The sequence below is a fragment of the Dendrobium catenatum genome, unplaced genomic scaffold, assembly GCF_001605985.2.
Source record: "Dendrobium catenatum unplaced genomic scaffold, ASM160598v2 fragScaff_scaffold_889, whole genome shotgun sequence".
Lineage (NCBI taxonomy): Eukaryota > Viridiplantae > Streptophyta > Magnoliopsida > Asparagales > Orchidaceae > Dendrobium > Dendrobium catenatum.
Genome location: NW_021319351.1, coordinates 119,842 through 142,666, shown reverse-complemented (window position 1 = coordinate 142,666; position 22,825 = coordinate 119,842). Strand labels below are relative to the sequence as shown.

At 31.9% G+C, this 22,825-nt stretch overlaps 2 protein-coding genes across 3 annotated transcripts in view; one reads left to right on the top strand and one right to left on the bottom strand.

Moving 5' to 3' along the window:
• The window catches only part of LOC110107988 (probable E3 ubiquitin-protein ligase XBOS32), a 29,209-nt gene extending 27,397 nt beyond the window's left edge, over positions 1 to 1,812 (bottom strand). The window contains exons 1-3 of one of the 2 annotated variants that reach the window (XM_020838465.2): positions 967 to 1,812; positions 565 to 624; positions 88 to 159 (exon numbers count right to left, since the gene is read on the bottom strand). In XM_020838465.2, coding sequence (XP_020694124.1) covers positions 88 to 159; positions 565 to 624; positions 967 to 1,161 — 327 coding nt within the window. In that variant the 5' untranslated portion in view covers positions 1,162 to 1,812. The remainder of the gene's footprint in view (positions 1 to 87; positions 160 to 564; positions 625 to 966) is intronic. The other variant, XM_028697174.1, reaches the window with a different exon arrangement.
• A 13,390-nt stretch (positions 1,813 to 15,202) lies between these two features.
• Positions 15,203 to 16,574, top strand: LOC110107992 (RING-H2 finger protein ATL13). Its single transcript, XM_020838471.2, has one exon. It carries the CDS (start codon positions 15,432 to 15,434, stop codon positions 16,470 to 16,472), a length of 1,041 nt encoding a protein of 346 aa, XP_020694130.1. The 5' UTR covers positions 15,203 to 15,431; the 3' UTR covers positions 16,473 to 16,574.
• Positions 16,575 to 22,825: the final 6,251 nt, after the last annotated feature.

The following is a 22,825-nucleotide window of genomic DNA, read 5'->3' as shown; positions in this document are numbered from 1 at the left end:
TGTCGAGAAAACATGTTAACTAGAAACTAAAGTGTGGAACAAGTACTAAACAAAAAAGTGTTAAAAAGAATCACATAAAGAACTCACATTTGCTTTAAACAGCATAAGAGTCTGTACAACCTCCCAGTGACCATACTGACAAGCCAACATTAAACCAGTCTGTGCATTAAAAAAAGAGTTACGAGTACAGTTGTAACAGCTTATGGTACCCCTAATCTATATGTAAAGTATACATAAATCTTTCTTTATTCATGACTAGAATTATCAAATTGATTGTCAAAAATAGTTATAAACCAAAAAGATATTGGAACTATTTGGTTGAAATTGAAGTAGAAACAAAATGATCCAAACTGCTACAAAGTATGCCACTTTTTTTGGATCTATTTTGCATTAGTTTTATGAAGGAAATGTTCTAAAATCTAGTAAGATGTAAAGCATAGGCCGATACTTTTCGTCAAACCAAACACCCAAAACATTATTCTACTTGCATTGCTTTTACTTGAAAATTAATTTGCCCCAACCAAACATTAGCCATAAAAGATGGCCCAATCATACTGAACTCACCAGACCTCGAGCATTCCGCAGATTGACATCAACTCCAGATTCAAGTAGTAGAGCAACAACCTAAGATATGGATCACATAATCAACATCATAAGTGGCTAAACAAAACTTCAATTTCATCAGGGAATGAATCCTAACAAAAGTCTAAGGGCTCATTTGGTTGATTTAAAAAAAACAAACGATTTTGAAAATGATGAAATCTGATAGATTCGCCACTGGTTGGGTATACTTAGAAACTTACAACAATTTTGAGCTTCATAAACTCACTTAAAATCCTTCCAAATGTAATGATCTCTTTACCACAACAAAATCATCAATTTCTAGAACATGTATTCTATATACAAACAACCAAATAAGCCCTAAGACAGTAACAATTCCTGTGTCGAACAGTGATTTCAACTTACCTCATGGTGACCTTGAGCTGCAGAGAAATGGAGGGGAGAATTCCTGAAACCAAAAGTCGAGTAACTTGCAAGCCGAGGATTATGATCTAATAAAGCTTTGGCTTCCTGCAGATCTCCATCTTTACTTGCAGACACCAGCCGCTCACCAGACGCCGAGCACCCAAGGGAATGACCAATAAAACTTAAATTTATCATGATCACGAAACCCTAGACGTCTTACCTAAAATTATCCAAAAAAAAGATTCCACCGTTCGACCAAAAGCCTCCAACTTTATCAAATAAGTAATACATCATGATCAAAATCTCCCAAATGAGAGCATAAATCATCCTCAAGACTTCAAATTTACATTAAAAAAAGACCCCTTCGAAGAATGCAACGAGGAAAATATTGGGTAAAGGTCCCATTCAATCACTATCAGCATAGAAACCTAGAGCTTTCAAACGAACTGAGAGCAGAAGTCAACAATGACAGAATATGGGAAGAAAAAATAGATCTACATCAAAGAAAAGAGAACCCAGCCTGAAAAACAACAACTCATACCAAAAAAAAAAAAGCCATCTTTCACCTCAAATCATGATGCAGAGGCCAAAGCTGAGAAAATAGAACACAAGAACAAAAATGATGATGGAGAGGTCACAAATGGACATATGGAAGAAGTTAGAGAAACATTATTGAAGCTGAATTGCTGTATTTAGTACAAGTCTTGGAAGAAAGTGGTTGATTTTGTACTGAAGGATTACCGACAACGATGAATTATAGAAAAAAAAAAACTTCTTACTGGACTGAAGTAATAAGGAGCATCAAGTTCTGTTAGAAGTACGCGCACTGATGGCTGATGTAGTTTTTTTCTCACAGGACCAAAGCAATCAGGATCATCATGCTCTGTTAGAAGTACGCGCACTAATCTAAATGAACGGTTTCTAAATTTTTAAAAATTTATTTGTGAAACATTTTTTGTGTTTTTCAAAAAAAAAAATGAAATTAGAAAATCATCATCAACTTAAAAAAGAATCTATAATATCTAAAATTATTTTATTGCAAGAAATGTAGCAGTATGATCCTATAGAACATATATTGTTCTATAGTAATTTTTTTAGATCGGGTTTGATTCTTCTCATCTAATTCGAGCTCGAATCCTTTGACCATCCCAAAAAAATTAAAAAAAATCTAAAATAATTTTTAAAATTTTAATTTTCTCATAATAATTTTAAAATTAATTTTACAGGGAGCTGTAGTTATCTGAAATATATCTCTAAATTAAAAACATTTTTTTTTTTAAAGAAGGAGAGTTGAATGCCTAAGCACTAACCCACACACACTTATGCCAACAAGTTAATTTTTAAAGAAATGTGATCAAAGTTAATCAATTTTATAATTACTACAACTTATTAAATATAATGAGATAGAGAGAATATATTCTACTATTATTCATATGGAATGATATAATAACTTATCTTTACATATGTTTTATACTCTTATTTGTACTTATAATTTTAAAATTTGGAATTTAAAATGATTAAAAATAAAAAATAGTTGATCACTTGTCTATTCACAATTTTAAATAGGTGAAGATGCTTAGATGAATGAATGATTTTACACTTGGGACAGAATGTCAAATAAGTATATACGTGAAAAGGTTGGAGTAGTTCCAGTGACAAATAAGATTAGAAAGAGTCGCCTTATATAGATTGTTTGGTCACATAAAATGTCGTTCTTCTGATGACCTAGTTAGGAGGGTAGATGTATTAGATCTAACCTATGTTAAAAAATCTAGAGATAAAAATAAGCAAACTTAGTTAGAAGGTATTAAACTAAAAATTTTATTAGATTTAAATGAGAATTGACAAGGCGTGTCAATAAATGATGCAGCATGAAAAATTCATGTTCGGGTTGACCTGTTTAATAAATGGGTCAGGTTCAGGTCTTGCATTATGATCTATTTATTAAACGTGTCAGGTTTGGGTTGACCCACCAACCCAATTTTGACTCGAAAATAATCCATTTAATATTTTTTTCCTTAAATTCTTTTATTTATTGGTAAAATCTTATTATTTTTTATCAATTAACCTAAAATTCATGAATAACAAATTAATAAAAATAATATATTTTTTAAATTTAAAATGGGTTATTAGGTCAAGTTCAGTTTTGACCTGTTTAATAAACGGGTCATGTTAGGTTGATTGAATTGGGAGCGGTTCAATTTCCAGTCAGACCTAAATCCAACCCGTTGATCCTTTTTGACAATTCTGAATTTGAATCTTAGTAGGACACACATGAGAACATTAATACATGTAGTTGAGCCTGGGCAGTGGGATAAAGGCATGATGTTGTTGTTGTTATTGTATGTCTATTCATAATTTTAAATATTATTTATTTAAAATTAATGAAAAATATATAGATTGCAAATTAGCAATCATTAGTAGAATTACATGTCATCAATGCTTCATCTCATATTTATATATCAGTAATGTCTTACTTATCTATAATTTCAAGTACTAATCAGTATATAATATTTTAAAATGCTTTTATATGTTAATAGTTCTATGTTAATATGATAATTTTGAGTAAAGTAGAAAGGCATCTGACAAATAATATATAGCTCAGATTATTATTATTATAATTATTTTTGATAAACGAGCATAGATAAAAATATTCTCATAAAAAATGTAATCTTAAGCACAAGATAATTATTAATAAATAGAAGACAGTTTGTATAAATTAAATGATATTTCTATAAAAATGTTTTTTTTTTCTATATAAATTTCATGATAGTTGCATAGAAACTAGAAGATAATATTTTTTATTATAACACAATAGACAATTCATTGTTTTTTTATAAGTTCTAATTCAATTATCTTATTATTAATATTAAAAATATCTTGTAATTAATGGAGAGATACCTTACACTCCTTACCAATTTTTTTGATGAGGAGATCATGAACTATTATTTTCTTTGCAAGAATATGAGTTGGTTTTATATTTGAAAAATATTAATTTTTTTTTATTGTGTGGTTATATTAGAAGCTCATTAGCAAGACTAACATGTCTCATAGAACCTATAAGAAAGAGAATATTTAAAAAGAAGAAGAAGAAGAAAATGAAGAAGAAGAGAGAAATTATTCTCTAAATAGAGAAGTTCTAAGATTTATATTGCTAGTACAAAATATCCCTAAAAGATCTTTTATATGAAAATTTGCCTCTTGGGCCATATATTTATAGGGTTTTAGTGTGAGACCTCGTTCCCTTACTGTTCCCATATTATAGGGTTTTAACAAGCTGTATAATTGCTTGTTAAAATTGTTAATTTTGAGTTTCATGAACTATTATTTTCTTTGCATAGAATATGTGTTGGTTTTATATTTGAAAAATATTAATTTTTTTTTTATTGTGTGGTGATATTAGAAGCTCATTAGCAAGACTAACAATGTCTCACAGAACATATAAGAAAGAGAATATTTAAAAAGAAGAAGAAGAAAAAAAAAGAAGAAAAGAGAAATTATTCTCTAACTAGAGAAGTTCAAAGATTTATATTGCTAGTACAAAATATCCCTAAAAGATCATTTATATGAAAATTTGCCTCTTGGGCCATATATTTATAGGGTTTTAGACACTACATTAAAATCTACATTGATGTAGCATAAGGATTTCTAGACCAACTACAATGAGTTTGACCAATAAAAAGGCAGGACATATTACCCAAGAACATGATAAAGATCATGAGCTAAAATAGTTATTTAGCATTTTAGTATCCAATTTATAACTATTTTTAAGTGAAATCATGTGAAGTTGTTGGAGACATCGGTACCCTTATAAAATTCCTCATGCAATTCGGCCTGCAGGGAAGCAAATGAGGGGTGGCAAACCCACAATTAGAGAGAATTCCAGAATTTTTATGAGCTGCTCACATCTTTTATACTTAACTAGATCATTGACCTTCAAATTTTCAATAATCTCCATTTCTATCAAACCATACATATTCATGATTCAATTAATCAATAAAATAATATAGGTTACATATGTCAAAGTATGCAAATCATTATATATACCAATGTGAAGTGTCAACGAGGAATCTGAACTATACAAACAACATTGTCAATGTGGAACCAAAAGAAAAACAACAACAACAACTCATTACATAAACCCATCACTACAACAAAACATAATAAGAAACCAAGCTAGAACATGTCCAACATGTCAACAATATAATTCCAACATGTCAATAATGGACTCCTATAAAAATTGAACTCAGAGATAGAGAGACTCACACTCTAGAAAAATAATGAAATAATGGTTTTGCTGTTTCGGGTCATTATAAATACCAATTGACTGCTAGGCCCTAGTTGCAGATGCATAAGAGTAACATCATGTTGAGGATTTGAACAACTCGGATGCTTGGTCAAGCCATCTATCTTTGATTCCTTAGCCTGGGATTGCGAGCGCCTCCTTCTAGGTAGTTTCACTATAGTCCAGGGGCTATAGTCCCCCTCTCCACTACCAAAATCCTTGCCCGTCTCTTTGGCATTGCTGGATAGCAAATTGCCCTAAGCTTTGGCTCCCGCAGGCTATTCCAAGCCGCTCAGCCCATCATTTGCAGTCAAATTCACAATGGGATCACAATCCGAATGATCAACTGAGCTCATTCGGATCCTCTTTTGGATCTACATAATGCTCCGACGACTATAGCACGTGCATGATCACAAGCGGTGGGAAGCATTCACAAGGAGGGAGTATACTAATTAGGCTCACAAGCCTATGCATATGATGTGTCATAGTCATCCATCACATCAACCTATGAAGATAAAAACATTGAGGACATAGTTAGCCGAAGGGTGATAGCTCTAACCAAGGAGATAGAGTGAATGCGATAAGTTCAAGCTGATATACTCACACAACAAAATTAGATGCAAGTGAAACTGAGGGCAGTTAGGGAACAATAACTTCAAAAGAAGGTTCAGGAGGTTGAGAAGGGTAAGGAGGCTAAGGAGAGTAAGAAAACTGAGTACGATTAGATTTACTATATGTTGCGATCATTTTGATGAACTCAATCTTTTTTTCATACAAATTTAGAACATATGTTTGTTCCAATATTTATTTATTTTTGTATAAGTGCCTGTTAAAATTGTTAATTTTGAGTTATATAGGTATGATATAATATGTTACTTTTATATGATGTGATTTATTATTTGTATCCATAATCCATAAAAAGAAAAGGTGAAAGGCTTTTTCTTTTTGAATTTTTTTGTTATAGGTTTCCATCAGATTTCCCACAAATTTGCCATTAGAAAGTTTGATATGATGACGATGAAAAATTCTAGTGGAAAAATGCAGCTGGAGCTTCTAACGGATTTTGTCACTGGAATTTTCCGTTGTTTTTTGAATTTCCAATGGTTTTTGGTCATCGGTTAATTGAGCAATTTTTTATCGGTAATCCATCTTGGAACCCTATTTCCTACGTGGGTTTTAGCGACAAAAATGATTCCATCCAAAATTCATTAGAAATTATAATTTCTAACTAATTTTTCCGTAAAAAAATAGCTCATTTTCCAGTAGTGTCATAACTAACAAAAATTCAAGATATATGTTTGTTTGAGAATACTTTCAACAATTTCTACTCCCATTTGTGCCAAATTAAAACATCTTCTCATTTAATATTAACTAGAATTTGATTGGCATCTCCTTATAATGCTTATAATATTTCATCATGAAAACTACAAATGGTACACTCATAAGAATACCAATATATTTATCCAATTTCTAAACATTACTTTTTCAATTTGTATTATTGTTCTTAATTCACTCAAGTGCAAAATGGAATTAGATTACTGATCTATGTGCAAGCAATAAGGGATTGTATAATGATCGATGTTATGTTGTTAGATTGTTTTAGTTTTCATTTTAGATTTTGATTTGCTTTATTGTACTAAATCTAGTTTTTATCTGAAGGTGTGCTATGAAAGTGATTATAATTTAATTTTGCATATTTAGATTATAGGCATAGGCCGAATTAACCATATAAAATTTATTATTTTTTTTGCTTTATATATATTTTTACAAGTTCTTGCATTTTTATTATTTGCAACTTATTTAAGTTGATATTATTTATTTTAATATTTCAATGCACCAATTCACCTCTCTTTTGATGTATCATAACCATCATGCTACTCTTATTTTTATCACACTTGTCTTTGTCACTTAAATGCACCTTGATAATTAGTTTGTTAATCTTACTTGAGCAATAATGGTCAAAATTTACTTTAACATGCCTTGCTCTACAAAATCTCATCATGTATCTTCATTTCTCTTAAAAGTTGGAAAAACATCATCATTGATGTTAAAAATATAGTAGATATTGGAGGATTTTTACAACCACTCTAACAACTATAGATTTTCAAGGAATCAATTCCACTAAAATTTGAAAGTCCCTAGTTGAGTATATATAAATAGGGTGTTTAGATCTTTTTGAACATCTTAAATCTTTGGAGGAATTCTTTCAAGAAAATATAGTGCTTGATATTGCACTCAAGGTGTCTGCGAGAAGGTTGTATTATTACTTCAGCTTCGTTTGGGATGGGTTTCTTACCTCTTCTTAAAGCAGCTTTCTAGTACAAAATTTTTGTACTAGAAAGATGCTTTAAGAAGCAGTGAAAAAGCCGTACCAAATCGAAGCCTTCATCTCACAAATATATCTCCTTATAAATATCTTTTTTTTTAGTGATAGCATAATTTTTCACCTCCTAAGCAAAGCCCTACATGGGGTCCTGGTTGGGTACCCATATTTTAGTCGGACGAGTTTCGCCCACCCATGGTGACTTTTGAGATGCCGTACCCACCTATACCCACCCACTTTTCATTCTTTTTGAACACAATCTACCACAAACTAATGACCTTAAGGCTTGTTACCCTTTGTTTTGATTGCAAACTTTCAAGCCGCATATCAGAATTTATCGTAATCGCAGCGTGGTTAAGTGATGCACACTACATAGTGAGGATTGTAGTGATATAAGATATACAGTGATTAGCAATATTGTAAATCGATTTATCCCTCAATGTTGAATACTCACACATACCCACCCACAAGATCATGGGTCTGCCCATACCCACCCATACCCATTGGGTGGGTACATGGGTGGGTGTGGGTATGGGTACCCAATGCAGGGCTATGCTCCTAAGAGGCCTTTAGAAACATCTTAAACTCTCTTTTTATCAGGTAGAAAGAGAGACATCCTTTGAGATTATGTTGTTCACTTCAACTACATATGTCCCTTGAATTCATTGATATTGATATATTTATGACAAAAGTTGCTCTTCCATCTAAAAAATTATCATTTCAATTATGGCAGAAAGGGTAGTCATCTTATTTAAAAATTTTTGGAGGGTTGCTTTGATCCTATTCCAAAATATTTTATGCCTTCACATGTAATGGATGATAGATATTGAATATTTCATGACCCATTATATAATGGCCATGCCTATGTCAACCTACTTGACCAATCTAAATCAAATTTGGACAATGCAGTTGGCAATGATCACTCTTGATGACACTGCATACAACCACCCTAAAAAAAATGTATAAAATGGATAATTTTGGAATTCTGCCCCCTCAAAAACAAAAATTTTGCCTTCATATTATCCAAAAATTATCATTTCAATTATGGCAGAAAGGGTAGTCATCTTATTTAAAAATTTTTGGAGGGTTGCTTTGATCCTATTCCAAAATATTTTATGCCTTCACATGTAATGGATGATAGATATTGAATATTTCATGACCCATTATATAATGGCCATGCCTATGTCAACCTACTTGACCAATCTAAATCAAATTTGGACAATGCAGTTGGCAATGATCACTCTTGATGACACTGCATACAACCACCCTAAAAAAAATGTATAAAATGGATAATTTTGGAATTCTGCCCCCTCAAAAACAAAAATTTTGCCTTCATATGACCCATCTCTCATTGTTTGTCTATCTATCTGAAATTCCAAACATTTTCTCTTCGCGAATAAATGATAAAAATTTACTCTTATAAATTTGATAGCATTATGTTGATTAACATTTTTAAAAAATATTTTTTTATTATTACTATTTAGTATTTAATGTTATTATTATTATTATTTTAATTTAATTATTATTGTTGTTGTCATCTAATTAATTAAAATTTTACCTATCCTGAAAAAATGAAGTTGGATCCACCCCTAACTGCATATAATAGATTTAAGCTTCATTTGAGACATCTTTCATATTGTTTTATAAAGCAATTTTTCAGTACAAATTTTTTGAAAAAAAGAAAATTTTGTACTAAAAAGTTGTCCCAAATGAAACCTTATACATCATCAAATGCAATAACTTACACATATTGATGGTGGAAAATGAAAGTTATTAAGAAAAATAAAAAAAATTATGCTTGATTAAAGATTTCTATGATACCCTAAATCCCAACAGTTATTAAGAAAAAAAAACTTATGAGATAAATAAAAATATCAAATTTATTCTGCTAAACTTATTCAAATTATATTTCATTTTTTGTGAACCACTGCTCTCACAGTGTATCACAAAACATGTAAAATGCCTTCAAAAGTGAACACAGAATTCAAAGAACTTTCTCACCTTTGTCCTAATTATTTTGTGTGGAGACCGGATGCAGAACGTTATCTGGAAACCAATCAGAATGCATCACATCAGCGGTATCGAGCACAGAGATGACATGACGCATTCTGATTGGTCTCCGGACAACATTCGACGTCCGGACATAAAAAATAATCCTTCTTTTGACATATTAAGAGTTATGAGATTCAACGGAACACTTGAAAATTTTTTAAGTGAAATTTTCTCTTTGCATGCATGCTCCTAACTACTACAGAAGAAATTAAGATATATTTTTTTTTTTTTTTGATATTTTCTGACCTGATCAACTCATTTGCTCCCTCCAAATAAAAATAATAGTAAAAAATAATTAATAGGTTCATAAATTTCTTCGTAAAAAGTATAATCGAGTTGAGTCGAGCTTAAATCACATTGACTCGATCTTCTCACTAGGCTGAGAGCTTGAACTGAGCTCACCAAAAAGCTCGAGCTTGAGTTATCAACTTGCTAAACCTCAAGCAGGTTCACATGCAAGAGCTTGACAAGTGGTTTATCAAGCTCCACAGTATTAGAAAAAAAAAATTAAAATATTAATTTATTCAAAAATATCCTTAATAATTTTATATATATTCAGGTTCATGCGTATGATCTCCTATAAATGAGTTGGCACAATGAGCACAAAGATGATTCATAAGCAGCTTGAACTCGAGCTTCTTTATGACTTGAGCTTTGCTCATGGGCTCATTAAGGCTTTGTTTAGTATAATTTTTTTTTTTTTGAATTAATTTTTTTTTATAAAAAAAATATTTTAAAAAACAGTAATATACATTAATCATAAAGTAAGGTCATGGAAAATGACGAAGCTCGGTGGTGGCCACGTCCACTACAAAATTTTAATGGGCTTAAAAAGTTTGAAGCCTATTTATTTCTGAAGAACTGTCTGCGACTCGGGCCGGCCCATGCTAATCGTTTCACAAAGTATTAAGTTTTATTGTGTGCTTTATAGACATATTTATATGAAAAAATAAAATTTATGTCAGAAATTAAAAAAAATGATCTTAATAAATTAATTTTTTATTTTTTAAAGATAAAAAGGGAGCGGGCTGCGGGGCAGGTCCGCGGGCAGGGGCAGGCAGTGGTTCAAACGGGTTTCCGGGTTGACCCGGCAACCCGTCGGGTCAACCCGAACCCGACCCATTTTTCAAACGGGTCAAATCCGTGAATCCGAACCCGACCCGTTTTGAAATCGGGTCGGGTCCGGTCGGGTTTTCCGGTTCGGATTTTCGTGTTGTTTCAAATATTGACACCCCTAATCTTGGACTTAGTTTTCTTCTTATAGAGCTTGTTTCACTAAAAATTTAGGTATTTCAATAAATATTTATTAAAAAAGAATTGATAAGCTTACCATCAAACGATATGAAAATATCTTATTTTTTTATAATAGTTTTTTTTTTTTTGGAAAACATCTTAATTTTTATGTGATAATGTGAAACACTTTGTAATGATAAAATTGACTTTATATGGCCCATAATGTCTGAATTTGGAGAAATATACCTATAGTTTATTTTATTGAAGGAATATGTTCAAAAGTTCATTTCAGGCTAAATTATCGCCCTATCTTATATGCACAGACGGCTTATTAAACTCCTTTGTGAATAATTTGATTCAAATTGTTTCAAATTCAAATATGACTCGAACCTGATTCGAACAACTAGTTTGACCTTATTCGAACCATAAATTAGTATAACTCTCTTTCGCCTCACATATAGTCACTTCCATTAGCAAGCTAGCTAGTTCCCATCATAAAAACCCTCTTCTCCTTAAGCCCGATCAGTCCCATGAGTGAGCCCTCAATGAGCTCCCACCGTAAAAGCCTTCTACTCACATGTCATCAATCATGTTGTCAGTGAGCCTGGAGCTACCTCCTATTACAAAACACTTCTTCTCACACATCAAGGATCTAATTTGGAAGAATTATTCTTTTAATCCTTTAAACATCAACTACCAGAGCTATCTATAGTCATTGTGGGCTCCGAAAATTCGGCCCCGGCCTCCCCGCCGCACGATTTCTTTTTGCTTTGGGCAAGGGAAGGTGACGGGATTTTGGTCGGAGAGGAAGGAGAGTTCGATCGTGTGGAAGAGAGGTAGCCAACGAAAGAAGAGGGGTTCTGGGTCGGTATTTAACGACGTCTGGGGTCGTTCGATCGAGGCGAGTCGCAGGTTTTGAGCAAAAATCGCGGAACGGCGCCGAATGCGCAGTGATTCAGCGAGATTTGAGTGGAATTTCTGGAGGATTCGCTCAGGTATTTCGATGTGCCGAGGTATTAAGCGGGATTTCAGGGATTCGCGGCAGAGTACAGGTATGCATTTCGTTTTCATCTCTTTTTGATATTATACATAAGTCAACAGTCATCAATCAGTGATAAACACAGTCTAACAAAAATCTATAATTTAAAACATCATGTAAACATTTATTTTTTTCCAAAAGTCATTTACAATACTCAGGATCTACACATTAATCACATATATCCATTCTTTTCTGAGTACAAAAGAATAGCTAAAATAAAAAGAACAGAACCTGAAGAACCCTGATAAATCTTACACTTCTGCTCTCTTGCACTAACTTGAAATCATTAACCACATATAATGAGCTTAAAAAGCCTAGCAGGTCACCAACTTATAACTGAAATAAAAGCACGATACAGAAGCAATATGCATGTGATCAATCAGTCAAATCATAGCAATCACTTACACATGATCATTGAGTCAATGGAGAAATATAAATCAGTGCAGAAATAGTAATTAATGCATAACTAGTATCAATCCAAAGACAATAGATTCCATAATCATCAGTAGTAGAATCAATAAATAATAGAAAAACCATAAAGCTCAATGAACCAGTATATATGTCAAATCCTTAAAGGAACCATCGTATCTATAACCTCAATCAAATCATTAAAGAAATCATTGTATGAGTAATATCAATCAAATCAATAAAGAAATCATCTCCGTCAATAATATCAGTAGATATAAAATCGTATAAAGCATCAAATCAATACATCGTCGGTAATTGTTGAAATCAGATCAATGAAATAAAATCATATCGGAATGTACACTTGTTATCCAGCTATTCGATTTACGATCACATGCAATCTAGTTAATCTATATCACGTGCTCAGTGTATCACATGCATAATATCAGTACAGTGACTCAGTGGTATCAGTGCCTATATCAGTATCTGCATCAGTATCAGTTTGTATTAGTATCAGTAACAATCCAGTGACATGAGCAATAATGTAATAATAGTGAAATCGTGCAGTAACAGTAAATTCGTACAGTAACGATAACATTAGTCATACTCAATAAGTAAAAGCGTTGGTTATTATGATGTTTTTCAGTGTTAGTAAACCATTGGCTCAGTAAATAGAGTCATCACCTTTTGCCCGTCAGCACAGTAATAATCTCCTTATAACTCCCAATCAGTGTATCACGTGAATTAGTATAGGATAACACTAAACCGCAGTATTTAAAGGAAAGCCCGTTGGCCCACCATCCTGTACAGGTAAATCAGTCCTCCAACCAATGAGTTAATCATCCTTTACTTGTTTTGTTCACACACATATAATATTATCAATATATAATAATAATAATAGTGACCAGCTATTACTCAAGCACATATCTACATTCATTTTAATGCATATAATAAATAATGCATAATTAAGTTTAATTAAGAGGTTGCCAAAATATCATAACGATATGCAACAAAGAATCCTATTAGACAAAAATGCACATTTTCAAAAAACTATCAAATTACTAGAAATCGTGTAAAACATCATTTTAAAACTTTAATTATACTGAAGCACTGTTTTTCAACATCAAGATAATTTTTTATTTGATAAAAACCCCGCAGATATCAAAATGCCCTGTAAAAAATCTTAAATAAATACTCAAAATACTTATAATCACATTCTCTATAACATACAAAAAGTTATAAGGAGAAAGTTTTGTCAATACAAAGTTATGCACGTTTTTTGGTAACAAAAATACAAATCTGAGCAAAAAAATACCAAAAACACAAAATCTTTGAAATCAGAAATAGGCTATGGATTCCTTACAGAGAGAAGAGCAATTCTTCCAACTACGTCGACGGACAAAAATCGCTCTGCGGCCTCCGAAACCAAGCTTTTCCTTCTCTTCCTTTTTCTTTCTCTCTCCTCTTTCTCTTTCTTCAAAACGAGTCAATCGGTCCTTTAAAAGATATTTTCGTTCGTACGGATGATATTTACGTTCGTACCGATACTAACGCCTCTGTACACAGATCATACGGACGGTAATTAATTTAGTACCGGTACTAATGCCTCTGATTTGAACTTGTTCAATTTGTACAGACGGTTCGTACGTACTAACACTACATGATTTTCAAAAAAAAAAAAAAAAAGACTTCAAAACATAAGGGTTTCACAATCAGTCTCATCGGCAAGTCCGCAAGGATCTCCCATTGAAAAAATATTCTCATCACATACCCTCATTCCCGTTGGTAAGCCCCCATCAACCTTCCATCGTGAAAGCTTCCTTCTCATGCATCGCCAGTCTCATTGACATACCCCACGAGCTCCCATCATGGAATCCTCTTCTCCTTACACAAGTCGTTGATCCCATCAATGAGCCCCAACGCAATCCAATAAATCCCTTCCCCTCACAAGTTGTAGTCCTCTCCTCGTGCTATACGTGGTCATGCCAAATCCCTATATTCGAACTAGGCTCAAATTCAAATCAACTTGAATGAATTTCAAGGACAAACAAACTTTAGTTCATATTTCCTTAAAAAAAATTTTGAAGTAGTTACTTTTCTCTAATTTCATGCATTATGTGACATAAAAATTTTAAATTTTCCTATATATTTAAGTATATGGAAACAAGAAGTAATATGTGAAATACAAATAATTAAATATTGGCTTACTAATTTATGAACATGTCTCCAATTGCTAATAATTAACGTTTGTCTTCACACGCTTCCATCGGTTGCATGTAATAACAGGCAAGAAATTATTCCACTGAACTTTTTTTATTTTCAGTGTTTGTCAGTTAATTCCATTCTTGTTTAAACTGAATGCCTCATTTCCATAGTTTAATCCTTCCAAACAACATGTCTGAAGCGTAAATAAGTTATTTTTTAGGGCTTAGAAATCATAAATTCCAGTAATGTAAACAGTAAATTTGTAATTAAAAAATAAAATTACTTGCATCAATTCTTTCTCAGATGAAAAAAAAAAATTTTTTAGGAAAAAAGATCGAACAAAACAGTCCATTAACTCTATATATACGAAGGATCAAAATGATTTCCAACTATATTAAATGATCATTTTGATCCATCAAATCTTTAAAAATGAATCAAAATGGAACTATTTTGGTTCTTCTTTAAAAAATAAAGAGACCAAACTGATCATTTAATATAGTTGGGGACTATTTTGATACTTCATAGTGAGTCAAGAGATTATTTTGATCATTTTCTCTATTTTAATATTAATTTTCTGTTAGGAACAATTGATGTAATTTTTTTTCTCTTGAAACTGTATTGACAGTAACTTCTGGTTTGAATACTCCCTTTCTTTTCTCAATTAACAACTCCATTTGTCTCATTAAATCTATTTCCTATCTCATCAACTCTCTTCTACAAGGACTCCATATCCCTCCCCTTCTTCAACCACTCTATAACCACATGAAGTTTCCACATCAAAGCTTTGATGCCACCAAATTCCCTATGAAATTTTCTCATAATCTCTTCAATCTGCAACAAATTTGACATTTTTGATGTATTAACATCACAGCACAACTATATCTGGTAAGTTTACATCTTCTTCCCATTCTAACACAAACCTTATGTTTTCCTTTAATCAAAAAACGTATCTTCTCCTCGCTATAATCATCCTTTCCATCATCTTCTTCATATGTGGCATCCTCCATCTTCTCATTAAATACTTCCTCAAACCAATCAATTCAGAATCAGAAGAAATTGCAAGTGCCACTGCCTTCCAAGGCCAATTACAGCAGCTCTTTCACCTCCATGATGAAGGTGTAGACCAATCCTTCATCGACTCTCTCCCAATATTCCTCTACAAATCTATCATAGGCCTTAAGGACCCATTTGATTGTGTAGTTTGCCTTTGCGAGTTTGAGCTTGATGATAAGCTAAGGCTACTTCCAAATTGTAGCCATGCTTTTCATATTGAATGCATTGATACATGGCTATTATCACATTCAACATGTCCTCTTTGTAGGAAGAGCTTGCTTCATGAATATTCAAGCGAGAGCTCCAGTGATCCTGGTTTAAATGTTGAAGATGATTTCACGCAATCTCGACATCTAAGAGTGAAAGATGATTTAAATTTAAAAGAACATACGCAATCTATGGAGCTCCCGCTAATGCAGGATCTAATGAGGGATTATTATACACAATCTCATCCCAATATTTGCAAAGAGACGGTTTCCCCGGATCGAACTGATAAAGTAGAGAATGAGTTGAATCTGCAATATGTTAAGCTTGGAAAGTTCAGAAATGTGGAAGTTAGTGAGGAAGGGACAAGTAGAAATAATGGTGATTTGAAAGAGAGATGTTTCTCCATGGGTGCAATTGAGTATGTGATGAATGAGAGCACTGTGCTTCAAGTGGCTATCAAGACATTGAAGAAGCATCCTAATAGGATTAATGATGGTAACAGTGCAAGAATTAGTGATAAATGCAGTAATGAGATCTTCTCTATTTCAAAGATTTCGATGGGATCGAGAAGAGAGAGAGCCATTTATGATGACTTTTCAAGGAGAGCTTTTTCCTTCAGATTGCCAAAGCAGATCAGTGATTTTGGATTAGATGTGGAAGCTGGAAGAAAGGGACAGAAGACTACGCCAGTCAGCCGTGGATGACTTGAATTGGACTGTTGAGCTATAGTAGCTTTTGTAGATTAACATGTTCTGAGAAAAAAGATGAAACGAGAGATTTGTTCAGTTGTTCTTATAAAAGTTCATAAATTTTCAGCATTTCTACTTATTGAGTTCTTTCCTTTCATTCTGAATTTGTTAGTTCAGATGAAATAAATAAAAAAATTATTTTTACATTCATGATTTGAGTTCAGCTTTTTGTCTGATTCTTAATTTTTTGCTTTTATTATATTTGTTGTTCAGTGCTTGTTTCTAGTTCATTTACACGACAAAACTCATGTGATAAACACTTATGGTCCCCATGAATTTAAGAAGAATAAGAGGGCTGTCAATTTCATCATCATAAGCCTTATCCTTATTACAACTATAGGTTTTATAAATTCTCATTTTGTGTTTGCTAAGTGCTACATTTGGTGTAAAGTTAGGGTTCGGTTGGGATGACTGCACCTTTTAGTAAAGTTGATTATAAAGCTGTTGCGGAGAAAGTAACTTATTTGAAAGCTGTTGTAGATAGCAGCTTCGTAGCGCAAAAATTTCTTGAAACAGTAAAAATATAGTGGCCAAATAAAAACTTTGGTTGCTGTCTGAAAAACAAAACAATAAGAAAATTGTCTCAAACGAAGCCATAGAATCATTAAGAGGATGGATAGTATTAGAAAAAAAGTGATCTTAAGCTGATAATTAATTGTCATTCAAAAATTTTTTTAAACTAAGAAAACTGTAGGTTGTAATTTGCAAAATATTTGGAAAATTTATTTTGATTATTAGAAAATCAGATTGAAATCATGCTGAAAGTTTTGCATTGCTAAAGAGTAACCACTGGAAATTAAAAAAAAAAAAAAAAAAAGTCTACCATGTGCACATGCATTAATGCTAATGATACCTAAAAAAAAAATCTTTAATATTGAAACTCTTAATGATGCCATTAATGAGGATTATTCTTTAAAAATATTTTTTAATTAAATCTCTTAACCTAATCTAACCTAACTTAACCTAACCACTCTTTCATATAGTCATAACTCTCCCATTTCAAGCCTTTGGCATCCTTTTAAGACAAATTAAGAATTGAATAGCTTTTGCTGTTTACTTTTAGTTGTTTTACACCCAAGCATTTGAAAAAGGAAGTGATCATATTCTTACATGAGCATTATTTGTATGACTTGTTTATTTATTTTTGTATATTATATATAAGCAAGGGAGGATTTAAAAAGAGTATAAGGTAGCACATATTCTCTCTCTCTCTCTCTCTCTCTCTCTCTCTCTATATATATATAAGCAAGGGAGGATTTAAAAAGAGTATAAGGACTGACCTGGTCAAATTGACCAAGCCAGGCTCCAAGACCACCTTCTTTGGGTTCCATGGGTCAGACCAAGTCTCTTGAGCTCAGACCCATGCCCTGGGTCAACCTGGTTGACCAGGTCAACCTGGGCTGACCCAAATTGACCCAAACCCCCTTTTATTTATTTCAGATCAAATCCAGAGCTTCTCAAGCTCAGGTCTAATCTCCTTTGGACTCGGTGGGTCAGACCCAACCCACTGGGCGGCCTTGACCAATATCCTGGGTCAACCTGGTTGACCAGGTCAACCGAGGTTGACCCAATTAGCCTGCATGGGTCAAATCATATTCAATTCAATTCCAAACCCTATCACTTGCTCAAACCCTCACCCCCTTTGGCCTATTTGACTAGGTTGACCAAGTCAAGCTTTGACTTGGTTAACCCAAGTCTCCTTTGGTCAATTTTGACCTATTGAGGTCAAATTAAGCCTAATTAATGCACTTAAACCTTTCCTATTCATCTCTTCATGCAAATCCCATTCAAATCCCTTCCTTTCCCTCCTAATTGGCTCTTGATTTGATCCCCATCATCCATTGGATGCTTGGGGATATAAATAGGCATATTAGGGCATCTAAGAGGGGACTTTTACTTGTTCTCTCTCCCTAGACCTCCTCAGCCCTGAGATTTTGTGAGAGAGTTCCCGCGACATCCTTCTACCTTCCCCAAGCCAAACTCGATCGGTCAAAGCAGCCGTCGACGAGTTCTCCGGCAACCCGAGACCCTAAGCGTTCCAAAGAAGATTTGCGTCAATCTAAAACTTTACAGACTACAATTTCTTCTACAAATAGGAGTGTGGACAATCTACAAGTGTAACAAGCCCTTATACGATTTAAACCGTCCATAAACTAATGTGAAAAGCTCAACCCTAGTCTAGGACACTTAGGGTTAATTAGCTTTTCATTAAACACATTTTAGACCACAAAATCTATACCCCATGAATGTTCTTCATATATGAAGTTTGTGTTTAAAATTTATTTGCATTTTATCTATTCGATCGAGCTAATGAGCTCAAAAAACCTACCTAAGGCTCGGTCTATGAAATGTTTACGTTACATATGATCCGAGCCATTGATCTTATGATCAACCGCTCAGATCTAATCACTCTGCGGCACTCGTCCGACCGCAGATATGATCCTGCGTTAATTAGCTCCATCCGGTTTGATCTATGCCATAGATTTGAACCGTGGAGGATCAGATGCTCGACAGCATCTATTGAAGTGGCTAAGTAACGCCGCGTCCGTAGGTTATGATTGTCGCAATGATTCTGACAATCACTGTTGGCGGCACAATCATCGTGCTGCCATACAAAGATTACCCTTGTTTTGGGAGCGAACTGGAAGCCACCGCGTGGCTTGAACGCCGTTAGGCCACCGCCATCGTTATTTAATTTTAAAATATTTTAATATTTATTTTTAAATCTTTTTTTAATTCAAAATGCTTTAAAAATTATCTAAAAAAAAAAAAATACATACAATATGTCAAAATGATCGTATTTTTTCCTCTTTAATTTGAAATTATTTTTAATAAAAAATATTAGGTATTTTTATTATTATATAAATTATTAAATATTAGTTATTTTTAAATAAATTATTAATTATTAAAATATATTATTATTATTATTTTTAGAGGAAGTATCTATGATATTTATTAAATAATTAACAATAAGGTTTAATTTAATAATTTAATTATTTTTAAATTATTACATTTATTATTGTTATTAATATTAAGTAGAGTTATATTAACTTAATAATTTAATTTTAAACAAAATGTTATTTTTATTATTTTTAATTATTTTAAATTGCTATTTATTACTGTTATATTTTAATTATTACTACCAATTTTCAAATTATTAATATTATTTTCTTTCAAGTTATTCTAAAAATTGTTTTGTTTTTATTTATTATTATTATTTTTACAATTTTATCTTATTTATAATTTATAATATGTTGTTTATTTTTAAATAGAATTTATTATTTTTATTATTTCATTTTAATTAAAAAATTTAAATTAAAATATGTTACCATTTTAAAAAATTCCTTTTAATTATATACATAAAATTAGTTTATATTAAATTAAAATTAAAACTATTCTATTTAAGTAAAGTTGTTTTAAATATTTTAAATTTAGAAACTTTAATAATTAATTTATTTTTATTTAATGATTATTTTTAACTATTAATTATTTCAAATTATTTAAAAATCCATTTTAATTACCTTAAACTTCAAAAATTCATTATAATTTTGTTTTAAATCAGATTTTTGCATATAATACCTCTAAATTTTCAAAAAATTATAAATTTTAATTTAAAAGTATTTTAAAATATCAAATTTTATTTTTATGTTATATTTCTGTATTATTTAATTAGTTGACTATTTAAATAATATTTAAATAATTACTATATTGATTATTTTGAAACCTCGTTCGAGTGACCAGTAGATCTCCCACCTATTTATGTATTTATTTACATTGAATTATTTTGAGTTATATTATTTTCTAAAATTTACTTAATTAGTATGTGTATTTTAAATTATTTTTAAGTTACATATATTTTAAATCACCTAACTTTAGGAGATCCGCTACATGGGATTTTAAATGTGAGTTATACACATGAATAGAATTCATGGGGAGGTGGATTAGTGGATTATTGAGCTCCAATCATTTACTAATTGCTCGTTAAGCGTGCTTAATTACTTTTTTTGTCGTCTCTTATACGTGTAGGACGCACGAGCATTTAGCTTAAGCCCTAGCTCCTAGATCTTAGAATTGGTATGTTTACTATTTTTATGCATTCCTTTCTTGTTTTTACAAGGGTTAGTCATTGACTTTGATTTCAAACCTACTTAACATAGCGACACCTTAAGGACAATAATTAAGAACCCATTTAGTGAACTTAGAAAAATTCTAGGAGCTAGGATAGATCCCCAATTGATATGAAACTTTAAAATTTTAAATTTAGTGACATCCTAAACCTCCCAAGATTTTCTAAGATTTTTTTAGGATCTTTTAAATCCCTTAATTAACATACCCTAATTTACCCGTTAATTAGGCCCTGATAACTTCAAAAAATTATAATAAACCTATTTTAACTCATAAAATTCTTCATAATATCTCAAACTCCTTAGAAATTAATGTTTAACCTCACATAATTAGGGCCTCTTAATTGAACTTTAATTTGTATCTTAATTTAACCCCGATTTAAAATTACCTTTTTGCCTTAATTAAATAATAAAAATTATTAAAAAATCTAAATTTTACCCAAACACTTGGGAATGCTTCTTTAGGTCCTTTTTGACATTTGGGGATGATTCCAATCAGTTTGAAGCTGATATGGATTAAAACCCCTAAAATACCCCTAATTAACCATTTTCGATAACTCTCTAATTGCCCTGAAACTTCTAAAATTCAGAACTTTTCCTAGAAAACTCTAAATCTTGAAAACTCAAAGGCTAATTAATCCCTTTAAGGCTTAATATTTAACTAAAATAATAGGATCCCCAAACCTAACCCATTTTCAATAATGATCTTTTGGCCCCCCTTAACCTAGTGTATAAGACTCCAGATCTTCTAAAATTGGCTAATATAAATTGAACTTTAAAGATAACTATTCTAAACATTAAAACTGATCCACAAACTAAATTAACTAAAATATATCCTAATCCGCTAATATTTAAACTTTAATTAAACTTTCCCTTTTTGACCTTCAACAAACTTGAACTCTATGCAACTTAAACTAACTACCCTATATAGGACCTATCCAAAGTCACACAAACCTACTACATACATAGAATTGTTTGCTATGGCACAACTTCTAGCTCTAGGATTAGGGCCGATGTTTTACTTTTTTATCTTCTTTCTGTGATGCAATTATGTGTGGCATGTGTGTTATTTTTCTTGATTGATTTATTGTGATGATTATTTATTTTATTGATGTGTTTTCTACACTTTGCTTATATTATTATTTGTGCGATAGATTTCCTATGGGCTATGGATGCTTCTGACACTAATTCAGTCTTATGCAGGTGGTTACGCTCGTGCAACACTAAAATAAATGAGGCAGTAATCATTAAAGCTTTAATACTAATAAAGTTTTATGTAGATGCTCTAGAGACTGCTTATCCCCCTTTAAAATTAAAAGAGCATGGCCAAGTGTGTTTACTTTTTTGTAAATATTAACTGCTTGGGTTGTGTTATATAAATTGCTTGGATGTTTTATTAGGAAAATAATGCAGAAGTTTGAGTCTACATTTTCTTTCTTAAATATAATTTGAAGTAATTATTATTGAGATATGAAAGTCTTTAAAAGCAAGGTATTTTAAATACTCGGTACCCAAAGAGAAAAAGAAAGGCCCTTTATAGAGAATTTCTTATTCATTTAGGTACCCTTTTGGAGGATGAACTATACGGATCTCGAAGGAGATGACCCAAAAGGAGGTAATCCAGAGAAAGAAGATCCACCTGAAGACAAGGACTTGAAGACGAAATGCCTGAATTTTAAGACTTGCGTCATTCATTATGATTAGAATTTAGGTTGTTGTCGGTGGGGTCTGGTCACCATTATTTTCTACAGACCCTGGATTATACTTATATTGCACTTGTCATAGACTTTGGACTTTACTTTACTTTGATGGTTGGATTTATATTGATGTGTTTATTTTATTTGTGTAGTATAAATTGTATATTTTTCTAGGTTTCTTTCTTGCATGTGCTTGGCCTATTTTTGCTAGGCTCTTTAAGGACTAAAATATTTTTTCTACTTGTAATTAAAAATTAATATTTTAGGAATTAAATAACTTATAAATCTAATGACCTAAGGAATAGCCAGAATTGTCCGGGGTCGCATGCATATTATTGCATTCTTCTCTCTCTTCTAATAAGAAACTTCCCCTGTTGCGGGTAGAGTCTGGATAATTTGGCCTATGAGGATAAGGTGTTGGACCTAAGGAAGCCCAATCTTTTCTAAAAATTTATTTTTATAAGCCTATTTTTAAAATCTTATGCAT

Excerpts from the sequence above, each read along its gene's own strand:
- LOC110107992 (XM_020838471.2), top strand. The coding sequence starts at position 15,432 with ATGTTTTCCTTTAATCAAAAAACGTATCTTCTCCTCGCTATAATCATC.